Here is a 20,221-nt window from a genome sequence, read left to right on the forward strand (position 1 = left end):
TATGTCTGGACAGTTTTGTGACATGTTCAGATTTTTTTTCCTTCAGGATTTTGGAATTTTTTTTTTCTTTTGTAAACTACCACACAGTAAACAGTACCTTTGTGTGTAAAGACTGACAAATGTGACTACCAGTACTTATCCATGTAAATGCCGCCCACATCAGGACATAGAACAATCTGTTTACTCTGCGAAACCACAGCCTACCTCTGCAGTGACACCCTCTCCCACACCAGTCCTGAACTCCTGTCTATCCTCTATCACCGCAGTTTTGATAATGTCACACAAATAGAAGTAGCCATCTGTCACCGTTGAGCCTGCAAGTGAGAATGCACAGTGATAGACCATTTTGGAAAAGTAGCAGGTGGTTTCATATGAAGGTAAATACGCATTAGTCACATGAACCAGCAATCTCATCTCCAGGTATTGCCAGAGGGAAATAACATTTCAGGTAAAGTGTAACCCTAAATATTCAGCCTCTGTAGTTCTAATTGCCAACATTTAAGAACAACCGATACGTGTGGTCATGGAAGGAGGACTTTGCTTGGCACTGCCCACAACAGCCATCAGGACAGCCACGACAGCGGAACTGCAGAGGGGTGTGGAGGGAGAGAAACCCGGCTGAGTCCCAGCCCAGCTCTCTCATAGGAGCACTTCCTCGCACCAGGACGAGGACGGCACAGTTGAGCCTTTCAGCAGGGACCCGCAGGAGGACTTTCTGAGAAGGGAGACTGTGCAGCCTGGGTGCTGCCCAGCTTTCAGGAACCTGGCCCAGGCTAGACGCCGTGTCATGCAAAGAGCCGTGGCTGGGAGAAGGAGCAGACGCCACTCGAGTCCCAGCCTGCATCAGGGCTGGCTGTCTGCACTGCTTATCCTTTCCCCGTAACTGCCACTGTCGCAGCTCGGCACTGACTGATGGTGACCACAGGCACCTCCTCCACTGCTGTCTGCTGGAAGGGTTGGAGGGTCAGGCCTAAGAGTCCTCCACCACAGTGGATGTCATTCCCCGTCTCCTCATCTGGGAAACAAGAGAAGTCCACGGACTGAGTCACCCAGGGAGTTAATGACAGCCCTTCCACAGAACCCCAAGCACCAGGTCCTCAGTATGCTGCACAGTGAGGCCCAGGCCAGATCATTATTTGGAAATACAATTTTGCAATCTAAGCATGCAGATAGTTAATGAGTGCAGTGCGAGTTGATTTATATTCCAAGTAATCATTTATTCAAAATAATATGCATGTTACACTCTATGCTGAGCGTGGGGACAAAAAGTTTCAGACCTGTTCCCAGACATGGCCAGCAGGAGCTCAGAGCTGGACGGAGGCCATGCCGCAGTAGATGCCCACCTGAGGCCACCTGCACTGAAGTGTGCAGGACTCTACAGTAACCTGGAACAGAAGGCCCCCTCCCCCCAGGAAGAAAAGACATGTCCAGTGAGGACCCTCCCAGTCATTGAAGATGCTCAGTGTCCCCCAGGATCCTAGTGCTGTATCAGGGACTCCAGGGAGCCCCACCTGCAGGCTGAAGGGTTCCAAGAATTTTGGAGAACTGTGGAAAGTCAGCGCAGCTGGAGCGAAGGAGTGGGGCTGGCCGGGGCCACCAAGGGGCTGCGGCAGGGGGCAGCCCTTCTCCTCCCCAAGCAGTGTGTCTAGTTCTCTAACACACAGACCAGACGTCCTCGTGTTGCACTGGGGTACTGTTTTTTAAGTATAAATCAAAACATCATGTTCCATGGTGTCGATTTTGGAGAAAATGGTACTGTTAGAAAAAGGAATTCCAAATTATGTGTTTGATATATGTTAAAGTATTGTATCCAGGCTAGCGTCTGTTGTGTTTTTCTTTTGCAAATTACTGTAAAAGTCCTGTTTCAAACAGATAAGCAGCTGCAAGATAACGACATTATTTGCTTCTTTGTTTTGAACAAGTCATCTGTGGTTGCTAGCAAATTAAACAAATTTTGCAAACCTCAAAGAGGAAATAAAAGGACAAATTTTTGTTTCAAATGATCATAAAATAATCTGAAATTAAAAATACCAATTATAAAACATTTTTATTTTTGTATATTTTAAAAACATTAGCTTTCGACAAATTAATTATAATGTATAATACAAATGTTTCCATGTACATAGCACTCAAATAAGTAAAGGTTTAAAATAAATTCTAAAAAGAATAAGATACATGAAGTTTGTGGGTAACAGGGCAACGTATTAGCTTATTCAATTTCATAGTAATTCATGGAAAAAAATTGAATTGAAATCAAGTGCAGTGTGGACCTGCAGCAATTTCCATATAGCACTCCGAGGTATGCCTCAAATAGTTACCTAGGCCATGTAAGGCTTCCCCATGTCTGGGAACTTTCTACATGATAATTAAATTTTTAACAATTTAAAATTAAATCAAATGTCCAGGAGGGAAGAGCCAGGGGCTGGGTTTCAGGAAGATGTCACTGCAGCCAGCATGAGATGACCTGAGACAGGGAAATAAAGAGAAGGAGAGGCACAGGGGTCTTAAAGGGGCCAAGTTGACCCTCCAGGATCACTTCCCAGCAGACGGACAGGGCACCAGGAGGTCGAGTGACTCACAGGGCAGGCGTCCATGTCTGGTTCCCTTAAATGCTCTTCCTCCTGCACTTGCAGTGGAAGTGACCAGCACAGAGTGCGGACCATAAGGTCTGGGGAGGGGCTTGAGGAAAACGGAGATGGCAGGGCAACAGCCAGTGGGAATGGGGAAAATGCCGGCTGAACCCAGGACAAGGGTGTGTCTGTGAGAGATTAGCTGGAACCTGGAGATCGCAAATACCTGTCCACAAACCCAGCAGATTCTTCACCAGCTTTCCTCTGCCCCTGTGAGGGAAGATAGAGAGTTCAGCAGGCTGACCTCAAGCCAGTGGTTTGTCAGAGAGATGGGACAGAGAACTGTGGATGCTGGTGCGAGCAGCCTAGAGTATCAGCCAGGTGTCCACGCTGAGTGGTGGTGTCATGAACCCAACAGCATGTGTCCCGGGAGCTTGAGAGTAGGTCTCCCTGGGAGTAAGTAACTCGAAAGGTTTGACATGGTCAGAGAAAAGGGTTGGAGCCTAAGTTCTTTATTGTAAAGAATAGTGAGGATCAAGTTTGGACCAGGAGGTCATGGCCTTGAAGGGTCAAGGACCTTCAGTCATATTGGAAGAACTGTCTGTGTGAGACTCGGCCTCCTGTGGGGTCAGATGACAGAAGACAATGATCAGAAATGCAAGACTTCATCACTGGACCCATGGACCTCAAAGTTAGCAGGTCTGACAGCAGAGAGGGGGTGGACACGGAAGGCAGAGGGGAGGGATGCTGAGCCAGTCCCGGCAGAAGGGAGGGGGGAAGGCAGTGCCCTCTCTCTTCTGTGGATTTAGAAGCCAAGAAGCGAAGCTGCAGAGCTGCTGAGATGGTGTGCACAGCTAAGCAAGGCTTTGGGTTGTCACCAAGCTGTAGAGCAAGACTGGGGTAGGTGGCCTGACTTTTCATGGAGACCTTCTTATAAAAATCCTAGCCTCCTGACTGTGTTTTAAGACAAGATAAGCACTGGAAACCACTGGCCTGAAGCAGGCTTGGATCGTCCACTGACTGGTGGGGCCAGCGTGGCCTCCAGCTGGCAGAAGAGACTCCAGGTTCTCTGGGGGAGGACAGCACACTGCGCTGCTCGATGGCTGGTGCAAACCTGGCAGTCAGAAGTCATGGACAGTGTCCAGAAACAGCTCCAATGACCGCCCCCCGCCCGCCCACAAAAATAGTCCAGTAGAATGAAGACCAAGATTTTCAGTAACAATAAGGAAGTGTACTAATGTGCTATGACCAGAATGTTTAAGAAAATAACTAAAGTGATCTACAATTTCTGCAAAAACCTTCAATCTATAACATCAATCAAATAGAAATTCAAGAATTGAAAAATACTTGAAATAAAGAACTCAACATGTATGGTTTGAACTAGAAGATAGATTAGGAGAAAATAATTGAACCAAGACAGAAAGACAAAAGGAAGAGGAGTCTATGCAGAAAAGGTCCCTGAGTTGTAGAAGAGAGACAGAGAATAGGGCAAAAGCTGTGTGGGAGGAGATTGCCACCAAGAATTCCCAGACCTGACCACAGACATCGAAATTCAGAAGTAGGTGATTTTATAGTCAGTTTAATGCAAGCAAAGTTCAGTCTAGATTATTGTAATAATGCTGATAAAATCAGAAGAAAAGCTCTTTAACCTGCATAAACAAGAGACATTATTTTCAGAAGGCCAAGCAAGGCTGAGAGAAGCTTCTGCATGTGAGGGAGGAAGTGGAGCCCAAGACACTGACACTGTGAAGTGCTGAGAAAGAAGAAGTTGAGAGCTGAAGGGGGATCAAGATGTCCTTGGTCAGTCGGCAAGGAAAACAGCGGTCACCAGGCACAGCAAGGGCAAAGCAGGCTGGGTGGAAATGAGGTAAAGCGACCCCGTCACTCCTGCAAGGACAGACGCAGACCTACCAGAGCACGCTCCTGGTAAGAACTAACAGAGAAGGGGAAATCCCACACGTGTGTCATCGCAGCACTGGACAGCAGTGGAGGAGTGTTGTGGGGGAGGGAGGACGGTGCAGCCACACAGGGCGGCATTGGACGTGAACGCGCTGTCACAACGTGTAACAGAAATGGACCTCGCTGCAAGCAGGGCAGGAGCCTCACGGCTCAGCGGGTATTTTCACAAAGTCTCTAAATGCAGCAGTCAGAAGAGAGATCAGCCGCCCTGTGGCATGTTTGAGCAACCTGAATACAAACTTGATACGTAGAAATCTCGGCAACTACTCCCACAGAATACCATTGACTCCAATGCCTCTGGCACTTTCAGTGAAATGGACTATATTCCAAATAGTGATGCTCATTTTAATAAATATCACAAGATTAAAATTATGCAGAGTATTTTCTCTGACCAAATTATAAATAGCCAGAATAATTTTAGATTATTATTAGAAAATACTTAAATGTTTTAAGATAGACTGAGAAATAAACTATTCTTAAAATTAGACACTACTTAGAACTGAATGAGAATGAGAATGCTACTGTTAAAAAGTTTTCTTAGATGGAAGTCTTTACTGTATACATAAGAGATGTGAATCAATGATCTAAGCTGCTGTTTCATGCAGTTACAGAAGAGCAAACTGTACCAGATGATATTAAAGAGAGGAAATAATTAACATAAAGCTTAGTTAATGAGATAAAAAATAGAGAAACTCAATAAGACAAAATTTGATCCCTTTCCAGCTGATACAAGTGATAAATCTAATTAAAAAACAAGTCATAGGGCTGGGGTTGTGGCTCAGAGGTAGAGCACTCGCCTAGCAAGAGTAAGACACTAGGTTTGATCCTCAGCACCACATAAAAATAAAAAAAGAAAAAAACAGAAATAAAGGTATTGTGTCCACCTATAACAAAAAAAGTATTTAAATAAAAACAAGTCACATTTAATATAGTAATTATAAACATACAGAAACTTAAAAAACACAAAAATTTTATGATTGCTATAAAGCAAGTTAAATACTTTGGTTTAAACTTAAAAATATATATGTGCTAAAAATCACAAAAATGGGGAAAAAAGGGGGGGGGGTGATCTCAAGCATGGAGTTTTGTAAGAGACAGTTCTGGCCAGCTTTTGTGTACACAATACAATCTTGATTTAATTTAATTTCAAAAAAAAAAAAAATCACAAAAATGGTAGTGGAAGAGATCCAAGATCTAAATGCATGGGGAGTGACGAAAACTGTCTGGGTTAGTGGCCTGGAGCACAGGGACCTGCAGGCGGAGCACCAGCCCTGCTAGGGCACCTGCAGGTGCTCAGACACATGACTTCACAGAAATTAGGTCAAGATGAACCAAGGACTTGAATCTAAAATGTAAACCTATAAAAGGTTTTAGAAACAGACATACATGAACTTTTTGGGCAAATTCTTCTCAATTTTGACACCAAATCACAATCCGTAGAAGGTAAATTTTTGTTTTCCTATAAATGGACATATGAACGCGGAGATGAGCTACAGACCCTGAGAAATTATTTGCAACCCGTGTCTATGACAAAAGACAAGGGTCTGCACTGTACTCTATGACAGAGCTCTGGGTGGGAGGGGAGGCAGGGCGAGGGAAGCCATCCAACTGAAAGGAGTCAGAGACACGCACAGACCTTCCACTGAGGAGGGTGTGCACATGGCACTAAGTACACAGCAAAGTCCTCGGCAAGTTAGTGACCTGCTCGTGTGTCAGAGTGGCTAGAGAGTACATCCACTGGAGTGCTAGATTCTTGTGGAAGGCACAGAGACTGTGTTGCTCACACGTTGCTGATGGCAATGCAATAATTGTACCTCTAGTCTGGGGAACAAGGTTGGATGTTTATTTAAAAACTAAACGTGTGATTATATGGCCCGGCAATCACATTCCTGGGTATTTATCTCAGAGAAATGAAGATTTGTGTTCTAGAAAGATCTGCACATAAGCATTCAAAGCAGTTTTGTGTGTCATGTAGCAAACTACAGTCATCCCAATAAGCAGATGAGTGACCGAGCTGGTTGTGGCATGTCCACACCATGAGATCCTACCCAGTGCCACAAAGAAATCAGCCCTCGGACAAACCAACCCTTGGACGGAGCTCCAGGGATTTAAGACAACTGAACACAGTCGATCCCAAAGGCTAAACATGATGATTCCACTTGCATAGTATGTTTAAATGAAAATGACCTGGAGATACAGAGTGGGGTTGCCAAGGGTGAGGGACAGAGGTGGTGGGTGGGGGTGGCAGGAGGAAGTTAGTGTGGTACCTCCTGAGGGAATTCTGCAGGGATGGAACTGGTCTGTAAAGATTGAAGGGTGGATTTCCCACCCACACGGGTGCCTTAACATGGAGCTACACACACAGGAGGTGTGAAAAAGACAGCCACACCGTATCAGTGCCAATATCCTGGTTCTGACGTTACGTTATAATTTTGCAGAATGTTAGAATCAGGAGAAACTAGGGGAAAAATACATATTGATTCTAACTATTTTATAGGTATTCACAATTGTCTCAATAAAAACTTCAAAAACACAACATTAATCTTCAACATTAATCAACATTAACCCCTTCTTATACATATAGGCACAATGTGATTCCATGTGGAAATTACAATGAATGAAATACAATGAATGAAATACAAACGAGCATGAGTAAGCTGCACCAGGTGATGCTGAACCAAATGTCATGCAGAGCATGACTTCATTCATAGAAAGCCATAAAAACAGGAAACCCAGTCATGTTTCATCCAGGTCGGAGCAAGGGGGCAGGCGGAGGAAGGCCTCTGGGTGCTGGTACCCTTGCTGATCTGTGTGGTGGTTCATTTTACACAGAGCCCCAGAGAGAGTCATTTATGATCCATGCAGATTTTCGTTTGTTACACTTCAATAAAATATGTGCATGAAGAGGAAAACAAATCTCCCTTCAAATCAAACAAGGAAGAAACAACTCATCCATGCAGAAAAGAACAATCTTGCCAACAAAAACACATCTCCAGAAAACCATGTGTGCTTGCGGACTGCACGTCAGTCACTGGGACACCTGCTCTCTGGGGCTTGTGGGTAATGCCACTGCACTACTTCTCAGTCATGACTGTTGTTCATCTTGCTCTCAAGATCCAGGTATTCTGTGCCTCCAACAAGAATGCTGGGTTGATAGACAGATGATATGATTGATGGGCTAAATCATGTGTTCATATTCCTGAAACTACTTTGCCGAAAGCAAAGCTTCCTATTTGATTAGGGACATTTGTTTTGGTTGAATTGATTTCTTTCTTGCACTTTTTCTATTTCGACATGCTTTTCTGTCAGCACATCGGGTTCAGTCAATGGATTCAGTGTTTCTTTTCACTGGCTGACAGCAGCTGCTCTGTGACTGTTTTATTAATGTACACTGAATGCCTCACTGAAGCGCTGCGTGGCTTGACCTGGGCATTAACATGCAGAGGGGAAGCTCAGGACGTGCTGCTGAGTCTGTTTCTGCTAGGCACGCTCTTCTTCTTTGCCATTTTTTTAAACATGTGATTACCTATGATGAGTTTTAATAGAGATTGTGAGAAGGTACATGATCAATCTACGCTGGTCAATCCAATCATTTTGTGAATGAACCTGTACCCACCATGGGGTCATGTTGCATGGCCAGTGGCCCCATTTTCCCCAAGATTGTCCCAGTTTTAGCAGCCTAAGTTTGCTTCTGGGGAAGCCCTCAGTGGCAGGCAAATGAGGTGGTCCATCACATGAAGCTGATTTTTGTAATAAGAGATGTACCTTTGCAGAGATGGAGTACTCACTGTGAAATGTGGGTGACCTCAACTCTTCAGTACTAGGGTAAACCACAAGTGGTCGTAGATTCTCCGAGGGAGGCCTTGCTGTCCAGTCCTCCAGGGTTTGGTTGCCTAAGCAGCAAGACCCTCCTCCCAGGCGAAAGTCAGAGTGACTTGAGTAAAGTTGTCTTTGACCAGGTTCTAACTCCCTGTTCTGCGCAGGCTCACGGGCTCCAGCGTTCCCGACCTCATCGTGAGCATGAGCAACCAGATGTGGCTCCACCTGCAGTCTGACGACAGCATCGGCTCCCCTGGATTCAAAGCCATTTACCAAGGTAGGACGGAACCACACCAGCTCTCAGCAAGGTCAGGCGTTCTGCCTGGTTAGAGACGAGCTACCCACCCGTCAGAAGGGGCTTCGCGTAGGGACTGACTGGGTGCTACTTCCTTGCGTCCTGTGTACCGTTCCCATCTGGAGTGAGGATTTTAAATTTCGAAAGCCTGACATTCTGTGATGGGTACCATGATTACTTTAAAACAGACTGAGACCCAGCATAGAAAGACCCTGACGCGAGGCTCGCAGGGGTCTCCCGACCATAGCACGTTGGGTGCTGTCTTCAAAACCTTTATTTTCATTGTGGGAAATTTCAAAATGAACACACAGGTAAAAAGAACACTGCAATGTACGGGATATGGTTTATATTCATAAATTTCTGTGAGCCAACCCAATTATTCGAAATGAAAATTCTGTGCTTTTCATTGTCGACGGCCTATTTTACAAAGCTGGAGGTGGTAGAAACTGATAGCTAAGCAGAGGGTTCCTGGCCAAAGAACGCAAGTGACTTTGTTGTAGAGGAGCTGCGATCCATCTCGCCCTGTGACGGGGACCGCCTTCCAACAGAGTGCCGTGTTCACCTCAGGATTTAGGGCTGTCTGTGCGTGCCTGTTCTTTGGATTTGCCTTTGAAATAGGCTTTACAGTATCTTACTAGGCCCTTCGTTAATTATTGAGCTTTGAAGACATTTGACATGGTAATGTGCATTTACACAGGCATTGTTAAATTGGAGAATTGGGATTTTATTCATTTTTGCTTTGTGAATTTGGGTGGACGGTAAGCTCCCATTTTCCAAGTGTATGCTGTAAATGTAGCTTCAGGAGTTGAAAAAAGGTCGTGAGAGTTTGTCACCTATGACGCAAATGAGGCAGGTAATGAAATCACCTGCAGACCCCAACAGAGCAAAGGTGGGGTGACATGTCAGGGGTCGGCCAGTGTGAGCTCAGGGTGGTACGCTCTCCCCTGGTCAGGCTGTGCCAGTGTCCTGTGGCGGGGAAAGGCCCCTACCTGAGCTCGCTCACCTGGAAGGTGTAGAGTTGATTTCTCCTTGCTGGAGGCGTGGGGCCCTCGTGCTCCATCCCACTCCAACATCAGGACTAGAATGCAGCCATGATTGCTGGACCCTCCCTGGTGTTCGGGAGTCTGGGCATGGCCTGTTGAACGTCTTGACTGTAGAAGAAAGCTTAATATCAACACGGACCAACACTTGCTCCTGCCTTAGGTGAATCTAGAAACACAGTGAACACCACAGCCTCCAAAAGGAGGGTTGCAGAGTTCACGGTGTCCCTGCCAAGACACACATGCTGAGGGCCCCGATGGCTGAAGAGCAGAGACCGGCATCATGTCCAACTGTGAGTCCCGACTACTAAGGCTACACATAGTTTCAATTAACAAGTGTCATATTTACACTTGCTGACCAGCACACATTAATTATAATTACACTTAACTCTGATTAATACTCTGTAAACAGTGTCACTCGTCCATTAATTGTACAGCTTGAGATGCCACAAAGACACAGATAACCACCTATCCCCGGGGCTGCCAGTTCAGTACCAGGTATTATTTTTCCACAAAGCAATATTCCAAAGGTAAAGAGATGATTAAACAGGAGGAACAGCAAGACTTTGAGGACTTAAAACATGAAGAGAACTTATCAGAAGACATCCTAGAAGTCAGTATTTCCAGAGTGCTATGTTTAGCTAATAGCTGGAGGCGAAGAGCAAGTCCCATGCCAAGGCGACCATGCAATACACAACTAATTGCACACAACCCATTGTTGAACCATGTCACCCTAAAGTGCATCCATGTCTGCAGACTCTGGCATCACATGGTTCTAACTAACACATGGTGTTAGGGGCACAGGCTCGGGGCCAGGCCACCCTGACACCACCCTGACCCTTCAGCTAGGCACCTCGGGGCCGGTTCCGAAGATCTACGTGTCTGATCTCACTTTTCAACACTGACCAACACTTGCTCCTGCGTAAGATGAATCTAAAAGCACAGTGAACACCACAGCCCAAACCAAAACAATGTTTGCGGGAGTTCACTCTATCCCTGCCAAGATACACATGCTAAGGGTCTGAAGAGCAGAGAGAAGTTTGGGCATCATGTGAGGACATCTGCTTCATAGCTTGGTTGTGATGATCGAGGGTTTCGACAGAGAACGCCAGGGGCATCCAGCGAGAGCTCAACCAGTGCTGGCACCGTTTGCCGTACGCATTTCTTTTTAACTTGGAGATTTCTCAAAACACAAAACGTTTGCATTCTATAAATGCTGTGCTCATAGCAAAATTCAAACCGAGTAGAGGGCATTGGATGAGCAGTCCCTGCCCCCACAGGTGGTCTCCTCACTTGGCCACTTCACTTTCCCAGGGGCATGTGCTGTCTGTGGATTACTCTGGGTTTCCCCAGAATTTTCCAGTGAGTGCAGCGTTGAACCAGGCACCATGGTCTGTCTCCTAGTCTACGCACCATCACCTGAGAAATGCTGCCTCACCTAATCTTAAAATCAGTGTGGTGTGAGTCAGGGACCCCTCGTGGGTGGCAGTGTATTTACTCCCAGCCCTCATACCACCCTTATCAAACTCCCCACTCTTTCTCTAAAGATGTTGAGAAGACCTTGAGCTTATCAGGGGTCTGGGCATTTAGGGGGTCCTCAAATCTCTGAATCACACTCTTGCCCTGAGAGGCCGAAGGTCTCAATTCTCTATAATAGAAGCACCCTGCACTCTCCTGCAGCCTCGGGACACACAAAAATGATGAAGTGACCTCCAGGGGCATCAAAGAGGATGGGACTTTGTCCACACCACCCTCCCCAGGCCTCCACTTCCCCAGACCTGCAGGCATGGGAGCAGCTGGGTTTCCTCACTTACTACTGTCTCCTCTGTCCCCCAAGAGCCCAGATGGAAGGGTCAGTTAGCCGTCTTCAGGGGAGAGTCGACCCTACAGCATCTGGGGTGAGACGTAAAGGGAGCCTGAGGAATAGGAAGACCTGAGTGTCACGTGGAAGTGAGCTTTGTTTATTTAAAATCTTTTTTGCAAACAAACTTACTTAATTCAAAATCATCTGTTAAAAACCAAAAATGTTTAAGTAAATTCCAATATGTCTGATATAAATAAATTTCAGTCTAGGTATATAAAGCAATGCTATCCATCTATTAAACTATGTAAGTATATTTAAGTCTCTCTCTCTCTCTCTCTCTCTCTCTCTCTCTCTCTCTATATATATATATATATATATATATATATATATATATATATATATTATATATACACACACACACACATCTGTGTTAAACTCTATGTGATTCATATATATGGATTCTACATGTCTGTAGTTTATACATATATAACATTTATTTATTCATGAACCATATATAGTATATATGTAGGATCCATATATATACAACAAGTCTCAGAGCAATATAGAAGTGTATGAAAAACTAACCTAAATTTCAAAACTAGTTGCTAAGAATCAAAAAAAAAAAATTGAATTTTGCATGTAACACTACCAGAATTCCAGCTAGACCACTCTAGGCCCAGGGCTTGAGGCTGTCCATCACAAGTGGGGCAACTATTGCTAGACACCAGAGAGGAGAGGAAGAAAAGCAGGTGTCCTCCATTCAAGGCCAGGCTCCTTCCTGACCACTGCGGCACCCAGCCCTGAGGAAACTGACCATTGGTCATCTCAGAACCTAGTGCTTGTCCAAGCAGCCACGGTTGCAGCGTTGATGGCCCCATGCACATCGCTGTGTAGAGCCATGTGGGCTACTTCTGAAGCTTTTTTTTTTGGTCACAAAAATAACATCGGTTAGAGTTTGTCACACAAGTTGATGAACTGCATTTCCTCAAATCATGTTTTATGTAATTTGCCATAGCTATTTAAATTTTAGCAGGGGGTAAATTAAAGGAGATGTTCCCTGAGATGAGCTGCTGGGTAGTAAAAACAAGACCTATTTTCAGCTCACACTAAGAATTATTTCAGTAAAATTGTTTGAGTTCAGCATCACTGTTTCAGAGACAGAATTACCTCCTAGTCCAGTGACCAGACAGGTGATAATAGTGAGCAACACCTCACTGAGGGAGCTATGCCCGTCAGTGTATGACTGCTGGTCTCTTCCTGTCTGGCAGACCGGAGGTGATGCTCCACGTGGTGCCCAGTAGCAGAAAGCATGGCAAGTCCAGAGCACAGGCCCGTGTCCCTGGCGGAGGAGCCTCCACTGCACCAGTGCCGCACGGTCCTTGAGATCCTTCTCTACATGTGTGGGCGGGGTTGCTCCCCTTGGCCAGCACGGGCTGGCCCTCTGTGTCCTCTGTGTGAGCCACTAGTGAATGATCAGGGGTCCCAGAGAACTGTGAGGTGTGTGAGGCTGTGGAACTGGCCCAAGCTGGCTGGTCCACGGGGAACGTGAGCTCATGACCCTGGCTTTGGTACCCAGAGCCATGTGCTGCTCAAAGCAAAGCAGCATGGTGCCTGTCAGCAAAATGGGGTGATTCCTGAAGACCCACAGAGAAGAAAAGGCAGAGCCACGCTGAGTCAGCCTCAGGTGGCCTGCCTGGGGGTGGGCACGCCCGCGGAGCCTTGTGGCATCACGCAGATAGCGTCTCCTGTCTCAGGTGGCTGACCAGGCTTGCAAGGCCTTCACTTCTCCCCGTGTCTAGGAGCAGGCCGGGGTGAGCCCGTCCACATGGGTGCGAGGACGAGGTGAGCAGAGCAGGTGCCCAGGGAGTGTGTTCAGCTGCCTTAGCAGAGCACCACAGAGGGGGCCGTCCAGGACCAAGGCTGCACAGAGGCGCTCTCTGGTGAGGCTACCTCCCGTTCACAGATGGCGCCATCTCTCTGTGTCCTGTGGTGACAGGGATGCATGAGCTCTTGGATCTTTTATAAGGACACTATTGCCATTAGGGGGGCTCCCCCCTCATGACCTAATGGCCTCCCGTGGCCCCACCTCCCAGCGCCATAACACTGGAGAGTCGGTTGCCAACACATGACTTCTGGGCACAGAGACGTGCAGACGTAGCAGGCAGCCCAGCTGGTCTGGGAGGTGGTCGGAAGCTGCGAAGAGCCTTCAGAGTTCCTGCTAACTAAAGCAAGAGGCCATGCGGGTGGCAGTGACCACTGATGAGGGACACATGGGAAGGGAGGCTCACTGCTTGGGTGGTTCCTGAAGGAGACAGCTCTGTTCCTGGGTCTGAAGAAGGTGTGTAGGTGGCACCCACAGGCCACCACAGCCCAGCTCCTCACCATTCTGCCTTTCCCACCCGCGAGCAGCCTCCTCAGGACCCTGGGGTCTCCTTTCCCACCCGCGAGCAGCCTCCTCAGGACCCTGGGGTCTCCTTTCCCACCCGTGAGCAGCCTCCTCAGGACCCTGGGGTCTCCTTTCCCACCCGTGAGCAGCCTCCTCAGGACCCTGGGGTCTCCTTTCCGAGGCGGATCATTGCTGCCCTGGTCGTGGGGCTCACCCCTGCCTGACAGGAGGGCTGGCGGTAGGGTGGTCCAGCCCCCGTCTCTGAGGGTCATCAGAGCCTCAAGGGTGGCAGCTACTCATCTGTGGCTGTCACCTGCTGACAAGGGATTCCAAGAGAGTTCTCATGGACTCGGAGCGTCCCAGCCCTTGGTCAGGGCATGTGCCGGTGTGAGGACTCCCCGTCTGCTGGCTGGCCCTGGGGGAGGGTCTTTGAGGACCTGTGAAGCAGGATCCTCCTGAGTTCATCCTTTCCTTCTCCTGCTGGTGGCACGCCTCCCTGATAGCAGGTCTGATTTCAGTCTCCGGCTTACAGAAGCTCTATGTCCCCTGCAGTCCAGGATCTTTATTCCACTGCGGGGATCAGCACCTCATGGTCACAGACCTGGACTGGCCGCGTGTCCTGCAGGACACATGCCCTCTCATCATCTCCGAGCTGGCACCACGGCTGTACCATCTGAAGTCCATCCAGCATCTGCCACTGAAACCTCTGGGCTCTAGGGTGTGGGGAGGAATAGGGGGCTCTGTGGTCAGTACCCACTATGGCTCCTGCCTGGCTCTGGAGGGAGTCTTTGTCTGAACAGTTCTCAGAGGACACGCGGCTGTGAGCCAGTACTCACAGCCTCCGTCCAGTAGGCGCGAGGAGGGTAGTCTACCCCTGGGTCTGCAGCAGGCCCTGATAGTGCGTATGCTGCTCTGTGGACTCACGTATTGTTAAAGGGAATCTCCCAAGATGGGCTTTCCAGGGCTGCATATTCTACATAGAAAGGATGATTTCACTGTTCCTTCCCTCCGGAATCCCAGAAACAGAATAGGCCATCCCTCCCGCTGCTGCCCAGGTCCCAGAACAGACATCTGGACTTCCCTGGGGCACCACTGCTTGCTGCTAGGATGTGCTTGTGCTTTCTACTCCCCTGGCCTGGCCCTGGCAGGCTGTCCAGCTCCTTCATTCCCATGCAGCATGTTGGAGGGCTTCAGGCCCAGGAGCTAAGAGGTCAGCGCAGATCCTTTGAAACTGTTGGTGCTACTCTGATCCAAAGGCCCAAGTCTGGGCAGGTGCCGGTGACTCCCTTCTCTTGTGCTTGAGTCCCTTCAGTTATGTGCCTGGTCCCCAGTGCCACCCAAGCCTGTGTCTTTTGTAGGTTCTCCCAGGCTCCCTTCCCTGGCTTCCTGGGGTCCCGTTCAGCAGTGGCGCTCATCCTTCGTTGGACCCCCCTCCTGCTGCAGGAGGCATTTCTGCACACTTCCTCACCCTGCGGGGCACTGCACTGGGTCCTCTGCTCTCCCTGGAGGCCCGTGGGTCATGGGGACCCACCCAGGACACAGGACCAGGCCAGGTGGGCTGAGGATGCTGCACTGTCCTGGTCCTGGCTCTCACTGCAGGAAGTTCTGTGCGAGGGGACCCACTTCTTCACTGCAGCGCTTCACAGTGTCTGAGTCGTCCCCTGCCCTTCTCCACGCCAGCAGTCAGTGGGTAACACGGGCCCCTGTCCCTTTGCACCCCACGTTTGTTTCACATGCTGTCTGAGGAAGGAACATCCTCTACACCTGCAGCTCCATCCCCCTCCACAGTGGGCCGGGGGATCCATTTCTCATCCTCTTCCCGGCTCCGGTCCTGCAGGAGCTGCCCTATGCCCCGCCCCTCTGTGCTGCACTCCTGTGACTCAGCCTTCATCCTTTCCCTCGGAGGTGTCGGAGGTGTCGGAGGTGTCGGCTGTCCCCATCCCCTGCCCTGAGCCTCCCTCCCCTCCAAGGCCCAGCTGCCACACCTCACCAGGACAAAGCCACTCCTTCCCGTGCTCCTGCAGATGTCTGCTATGACCCTTTCAGCCAGGGCCAGTTAGTGTTCTGGGGGTCCCCGAGGATGGAGGGGACAGCCTCTGAGCCTGGAGCAGCCAGGTGTGCAGTGAGGTCCCTGGGCTCCCTGGGCTCTGCCACCATCAGTTTCCCTGGGTGAACCCCAGCTGGCCCCACCAGGCTTCAATTTTCCTACCTGGTGACCAATAAGATTAATGGCTGATTTTATTAAAACAAAATGAAAATAAACAACCACCCCAAATTTATAGAATAGTATTGAGCTTTCAATCACCACCTCTTTTTGCTTTGCATGGGCTGGAGAACTCGTTGAGAGATCACATTCCTGAGGGCCCAGCCTTCAGAGAGAGGTGAACTATGGACTTTGGGTTCCCACTTTTCCCCTGACTTATAGTCCATGAGTGAATCGGAAACGGGGCCTCTTGTTAATAAAGAGAGATAATCCCTCATTAAACATTTACCTCAGCAGCAGCTCCAAGCTGGGAGAGTGGGTGGGGCGGGAGCACATTAAGTTCTGATGTAGGAATTTGACATTTAAATTCCAGATTTATTGGCCCATTTGCTTGAGATCCCTCCCACACTCCTCCTTAACATTTATCCTCACAGATTAAGTCTCAGTCTCAAAGTAAACTGAGATAGGACGCAGCAGGAATCAGGTGGAGGTTAGGAGCCCCAGGGCCAGCATCTCAGAGACCTGCGGGAGTTTCCCTCCTGCATCGCTTCCTCCAGCCAGAGCGAAAGAGATACCTTTGTGTTTATTTAAATTCATTTTTTATTTGTTCTAATTAGTTACACGTGGCAGTAGAATGCACTTTGATACATCATATATAATGGAGTATAACTTCTCATTCTTCTGGTTGTACATGAGGAGAATCCCACTGGTCAGGTGTCATATATGCACATAGGGTAATAATGCCTGATTTATTTTGCTATCCTTACTACTCCTGTACCCTTTCTCTTCCCTTCACTATCCTCTGTCCAATAGAAAGGAACTCTCTTCTTCCCTAGCCCCCCACCTTATTGTGAATCAGCATCTGCATATTAGAGAAAACTTTCAGCCTTAGGTTTCTGGGATTTGGCTTATTTCACTCAGCATGATACACTCCAGCTTCATCCATTTACTGGCAAATGCCCTCATTCCATCTCCTTTAAGGCTGAGTTTGTGAAACTCGGAATTAGAAACACATGCTTCCAGATTCTGCCTGGGCTAGGGAAGTGTCTTCTGGTTGTCTTCCACCCTTTCCAGGTCCTCCTCCTCTCCTGGGTCTGAGTTTGGGCATGATGTGATGACTGTCCTGATGTTGCCACTACTTGGATCTTTGAGTCAGATGAGGGTGGGGTGTTCCTTAAAAGAATTTTCCCTTGGTCTTTCTTTGATTTTACCCCAATATGTATTTTTCTTTCATATCCCTGTTTGTAATCTCAAAACAAAAAAAAACAAAATTGTCTTGGTTGGAATGTCTGAATTTGGTTGATTTACAAATGGAACACATTCTATGCCCCTGGAATAAAGTTATAGATGGAACGGCTGCTTTCTCTAAATACCCCCTGTATTTTAGCCTTCAAACATGTGCTGGTGCCTCTAAGCCAGCAGTGCCCTTTGGTCACAGTGGGGCTTTGCGACAGCTTAACTGCATTTACCTTAAGATATGTTTCTTTAGCCTATTAGCATGCAGAGCTGGGGTCCCCTCTGCTGTCCCACAGGGAAGGGGGGGGGCACAGAGAAGCTGGTGCGAGGGAGACTGAGGAGAAATCAGCTGGGGAAGCGGGGCTACCCACCTCCCCCTGGAGAGGGGCAGGATGAGGGCGGAGTGACCCAGAGCAAGTGGCCAAGAGCCCTGGCTGGGCTCCAGTGGTAATTGCCCTGGCCTTCAGTGGCCTGTCTCGGAGGAGAGGTGGGGAGGGGTCATCTTGCTGTGGCTCCTCCCACAGCACACTCTCCTGCAGCTCTGGAAAGGCCGGGGATCAGCAGACTGTGGGTGTTTAGCTGACATGGGGAGCTGATTCTAGTGATGATCACAAGCCAGAGGCACATCGCTGCTGCCTGTCCTCCACCAGGGACACCTCAGCGCCAGTGGGCCTGGAGGAAACTTTCAGGCTCTTCAGCATTTTTGTTAACAGCACAAGGATGTGACGCATATCTGCCAGGACAGGTGGCCCCAGGAGCATGTGGCTCAGTATCTCACTGATGGATTCCTCGGTGCCAAATGTTTCCTAAATTGCAGTAGCTGGCAGGACCCTGTGACCAATGTTGTGACCAATGCCTGGCAGGAAGGTCCTCTGATGGCCATGCTAGGAGGTGCATGGGATGGGTCCTGAGGGCAGCGGGCCTGGCGGGGCTCAGACGGTTCTCCACAGCCAGCAGGAAGCCACTGTGGGTGCACGGGGCACCCAGTGCCTAGGGCAAACCCTGACCTGCAGGGTGTGAGGAGGAAGGGGAAATGGGGTCATCTGTGCATCTCATGTGCTCACAGCGAGGTCTGGGAGGGCTCTGAGAGGCTGGGTGGTGACGGCCTGACCCCCACCCACCTTCCCTCCCCTGCAGGGCTCTCCCGCGGGCTGTACCAGTCCTAAGAACAGCAACATTTTTTCTTAATGTGTGAATGTTTAAATAATTGGAAACTTGCCAGTTTGAGGCTCAGAATATTAACTGCTCTGCTTTCCTATGAAGCCTTTTGATTATTCTCCTCCTGGCTGTTCCCTCCTCAGTCCTGTATGTGCTTGGGCGTTGGAGCACATACAATGGCATGACGTGGCGTGACACAGGGAGGGGCACAGAGCTACACAGAGCTTGGGCTGATTCGGATTCAGTCTCCTTTAACTTCAGTGTCTTCCTGAAAGTCCTCACATTTATGCCATTTTAATGCACGTAGCTTGAGCTATTTCTCCTACTTGGGGAAGCGCTGTCAAAGGCTTTGCAGGGCTTCCAGCAGGCCCCTCTCCAAGTCCTTGCTCTTCCCCTTCCTGTGTGCAGGCACTGGCTACCCATCCACCCTACTGCCTTGGGTACTTGCCTTGTTTCTTACACCCTCTGCTGGTGGCCCATTAGAGCCTTGTGGCCCTGCCAGCTCTGCCTGTGATGGTGGCGGAGGCTGCAGCTGCCCAGGGTTGCTGGCCACTCCCTACCATCCCCACCTGAGCTCTTGCCACACAGTTTTTTTTTTTTAAATTTATGGACTTAGGACAATTCCTCCCAAACTTTCTTTACTTCACACTTTCATTAATGAACAGTAGCTTCTGTCCTCTGATTTTTAAGGGAATACTTTCCTGAGTTCTAGAGCCAGCGTTTTCCTGCTGCTGCTCCCCCACAGAGTCCTCTGCCCCTCTTCCCTGCCTGCCTCTCTTCCCTCCTCCTCAGCCCTACAACAGCTGCGACAGCCGGGACGGCCCAGGATGCTCTCAGGATCCATCCTCTCGACCTCTGTGCGCAGCGACCCCTCCATGCAGATCCACATGCTTCTCATGAGGTTCTTATTTTTTTGCACCTCACTCTCCACTTACCCAATTTGGTCCTTTTCCCTGTCACTTAGACTAACAGCGTTGCTTTAGTTATTCTTTTTCCCCTTGAATCTTATTTTTTAATTTTACTTCTATTATCAAAAACCCTGTTGGTTACAAATGAGCGAGGCCCACCGTCACCAGCTCTAGGAGGGTCAGATGCACCCCCTGGACCCCAGTTTGCTCAGCTCCACTTTTTTCTCTTGTGTAAAAGCTTAGTAAAGCGTAGCTCTCAGCTCCTCTGCCTTAGACTAATCTTACACCTGGTGGCCTTAGAAAACTGTCAGTGAGGATGCTGCGTCCACTTGCCCCAGAAATAACAGCAGTCCTGTCTGAGCGCTCCCTCATGCACCCTGGGTCCAGGGGCAGGGAGACTCTGGTGGGCCATTCCCAGGGCCTGTCTGTTCCTGAGGCAGGGGTGGCTCCAGGGCTGCACCAAACCCCAGGGAGGGTGGGCAGAGCGGCCAAAGGACGGACTCCAGTGTCAAGCCCCACCTTTTCTGTCCCACCAAGTGCGCCCTGACGCTGCCCAGCAGATCACCCACCTGCCCACACCAAGCCTTCTGCAGAAGGACTCGCACCTGCCCTCTGCCCTGTGTACAGTTCTCCTTGTCCACCAAAGTGCCTCTGGAAATAGCTTCTCTTTAGATAGAACCTGGACCAACCTTTTGCTTTCTTTTTCTTTTATTTATTCTATTTTCTTTTTCTAGGACTCAACTATTAATCTTCACTGATAAAATTAGCATTTTTGTTTCATTAAAATGTTTAAGTCTATTGAAATGGTGTCATGAGCAAAAAGTACGCTGCTCTTTCCTGTTA

At 48.7% G+C, this 20,221-nt stretch overlaps 1 protein-coding gene across 1 annotated transcript in view; it reads left to right on the forward strand.

The window, feature by feature from the left end:
• Csmd1 (CUB and Sushi multiple domains 1) overlaps window positions 1-20,221 on the forward strand; it is a 1,338,703-nt gene that overhangs the window by 948,702 nt on the left and 369,780 nt on the right. The window contains exon 12 of the mRNA XM_071609340.1: window positions 8,513-8,625. Coding sequence (XP_071465441.1) covers window positions 8,513-8,625 — 113 coding nt within the window. The remainder of the gene's footprint in view (window positions 1-8,512; window positions 8,626-20,221) is intronic.

This window comes from Marmota flaviventris, chromosome 3, assembly GCF_047511675.1.
Source record: "Marmota flaviventris isolate mMarFla1 chromosome 3, mMarFla1.hap1, whole genome shotgun sequence".
NCBI classification, from domain to species: Eukaryota; Metazoa; Chordata; class Mammalia; order Rodentia; family Sciuridae; genus Marmota; species Marmota flaviventris.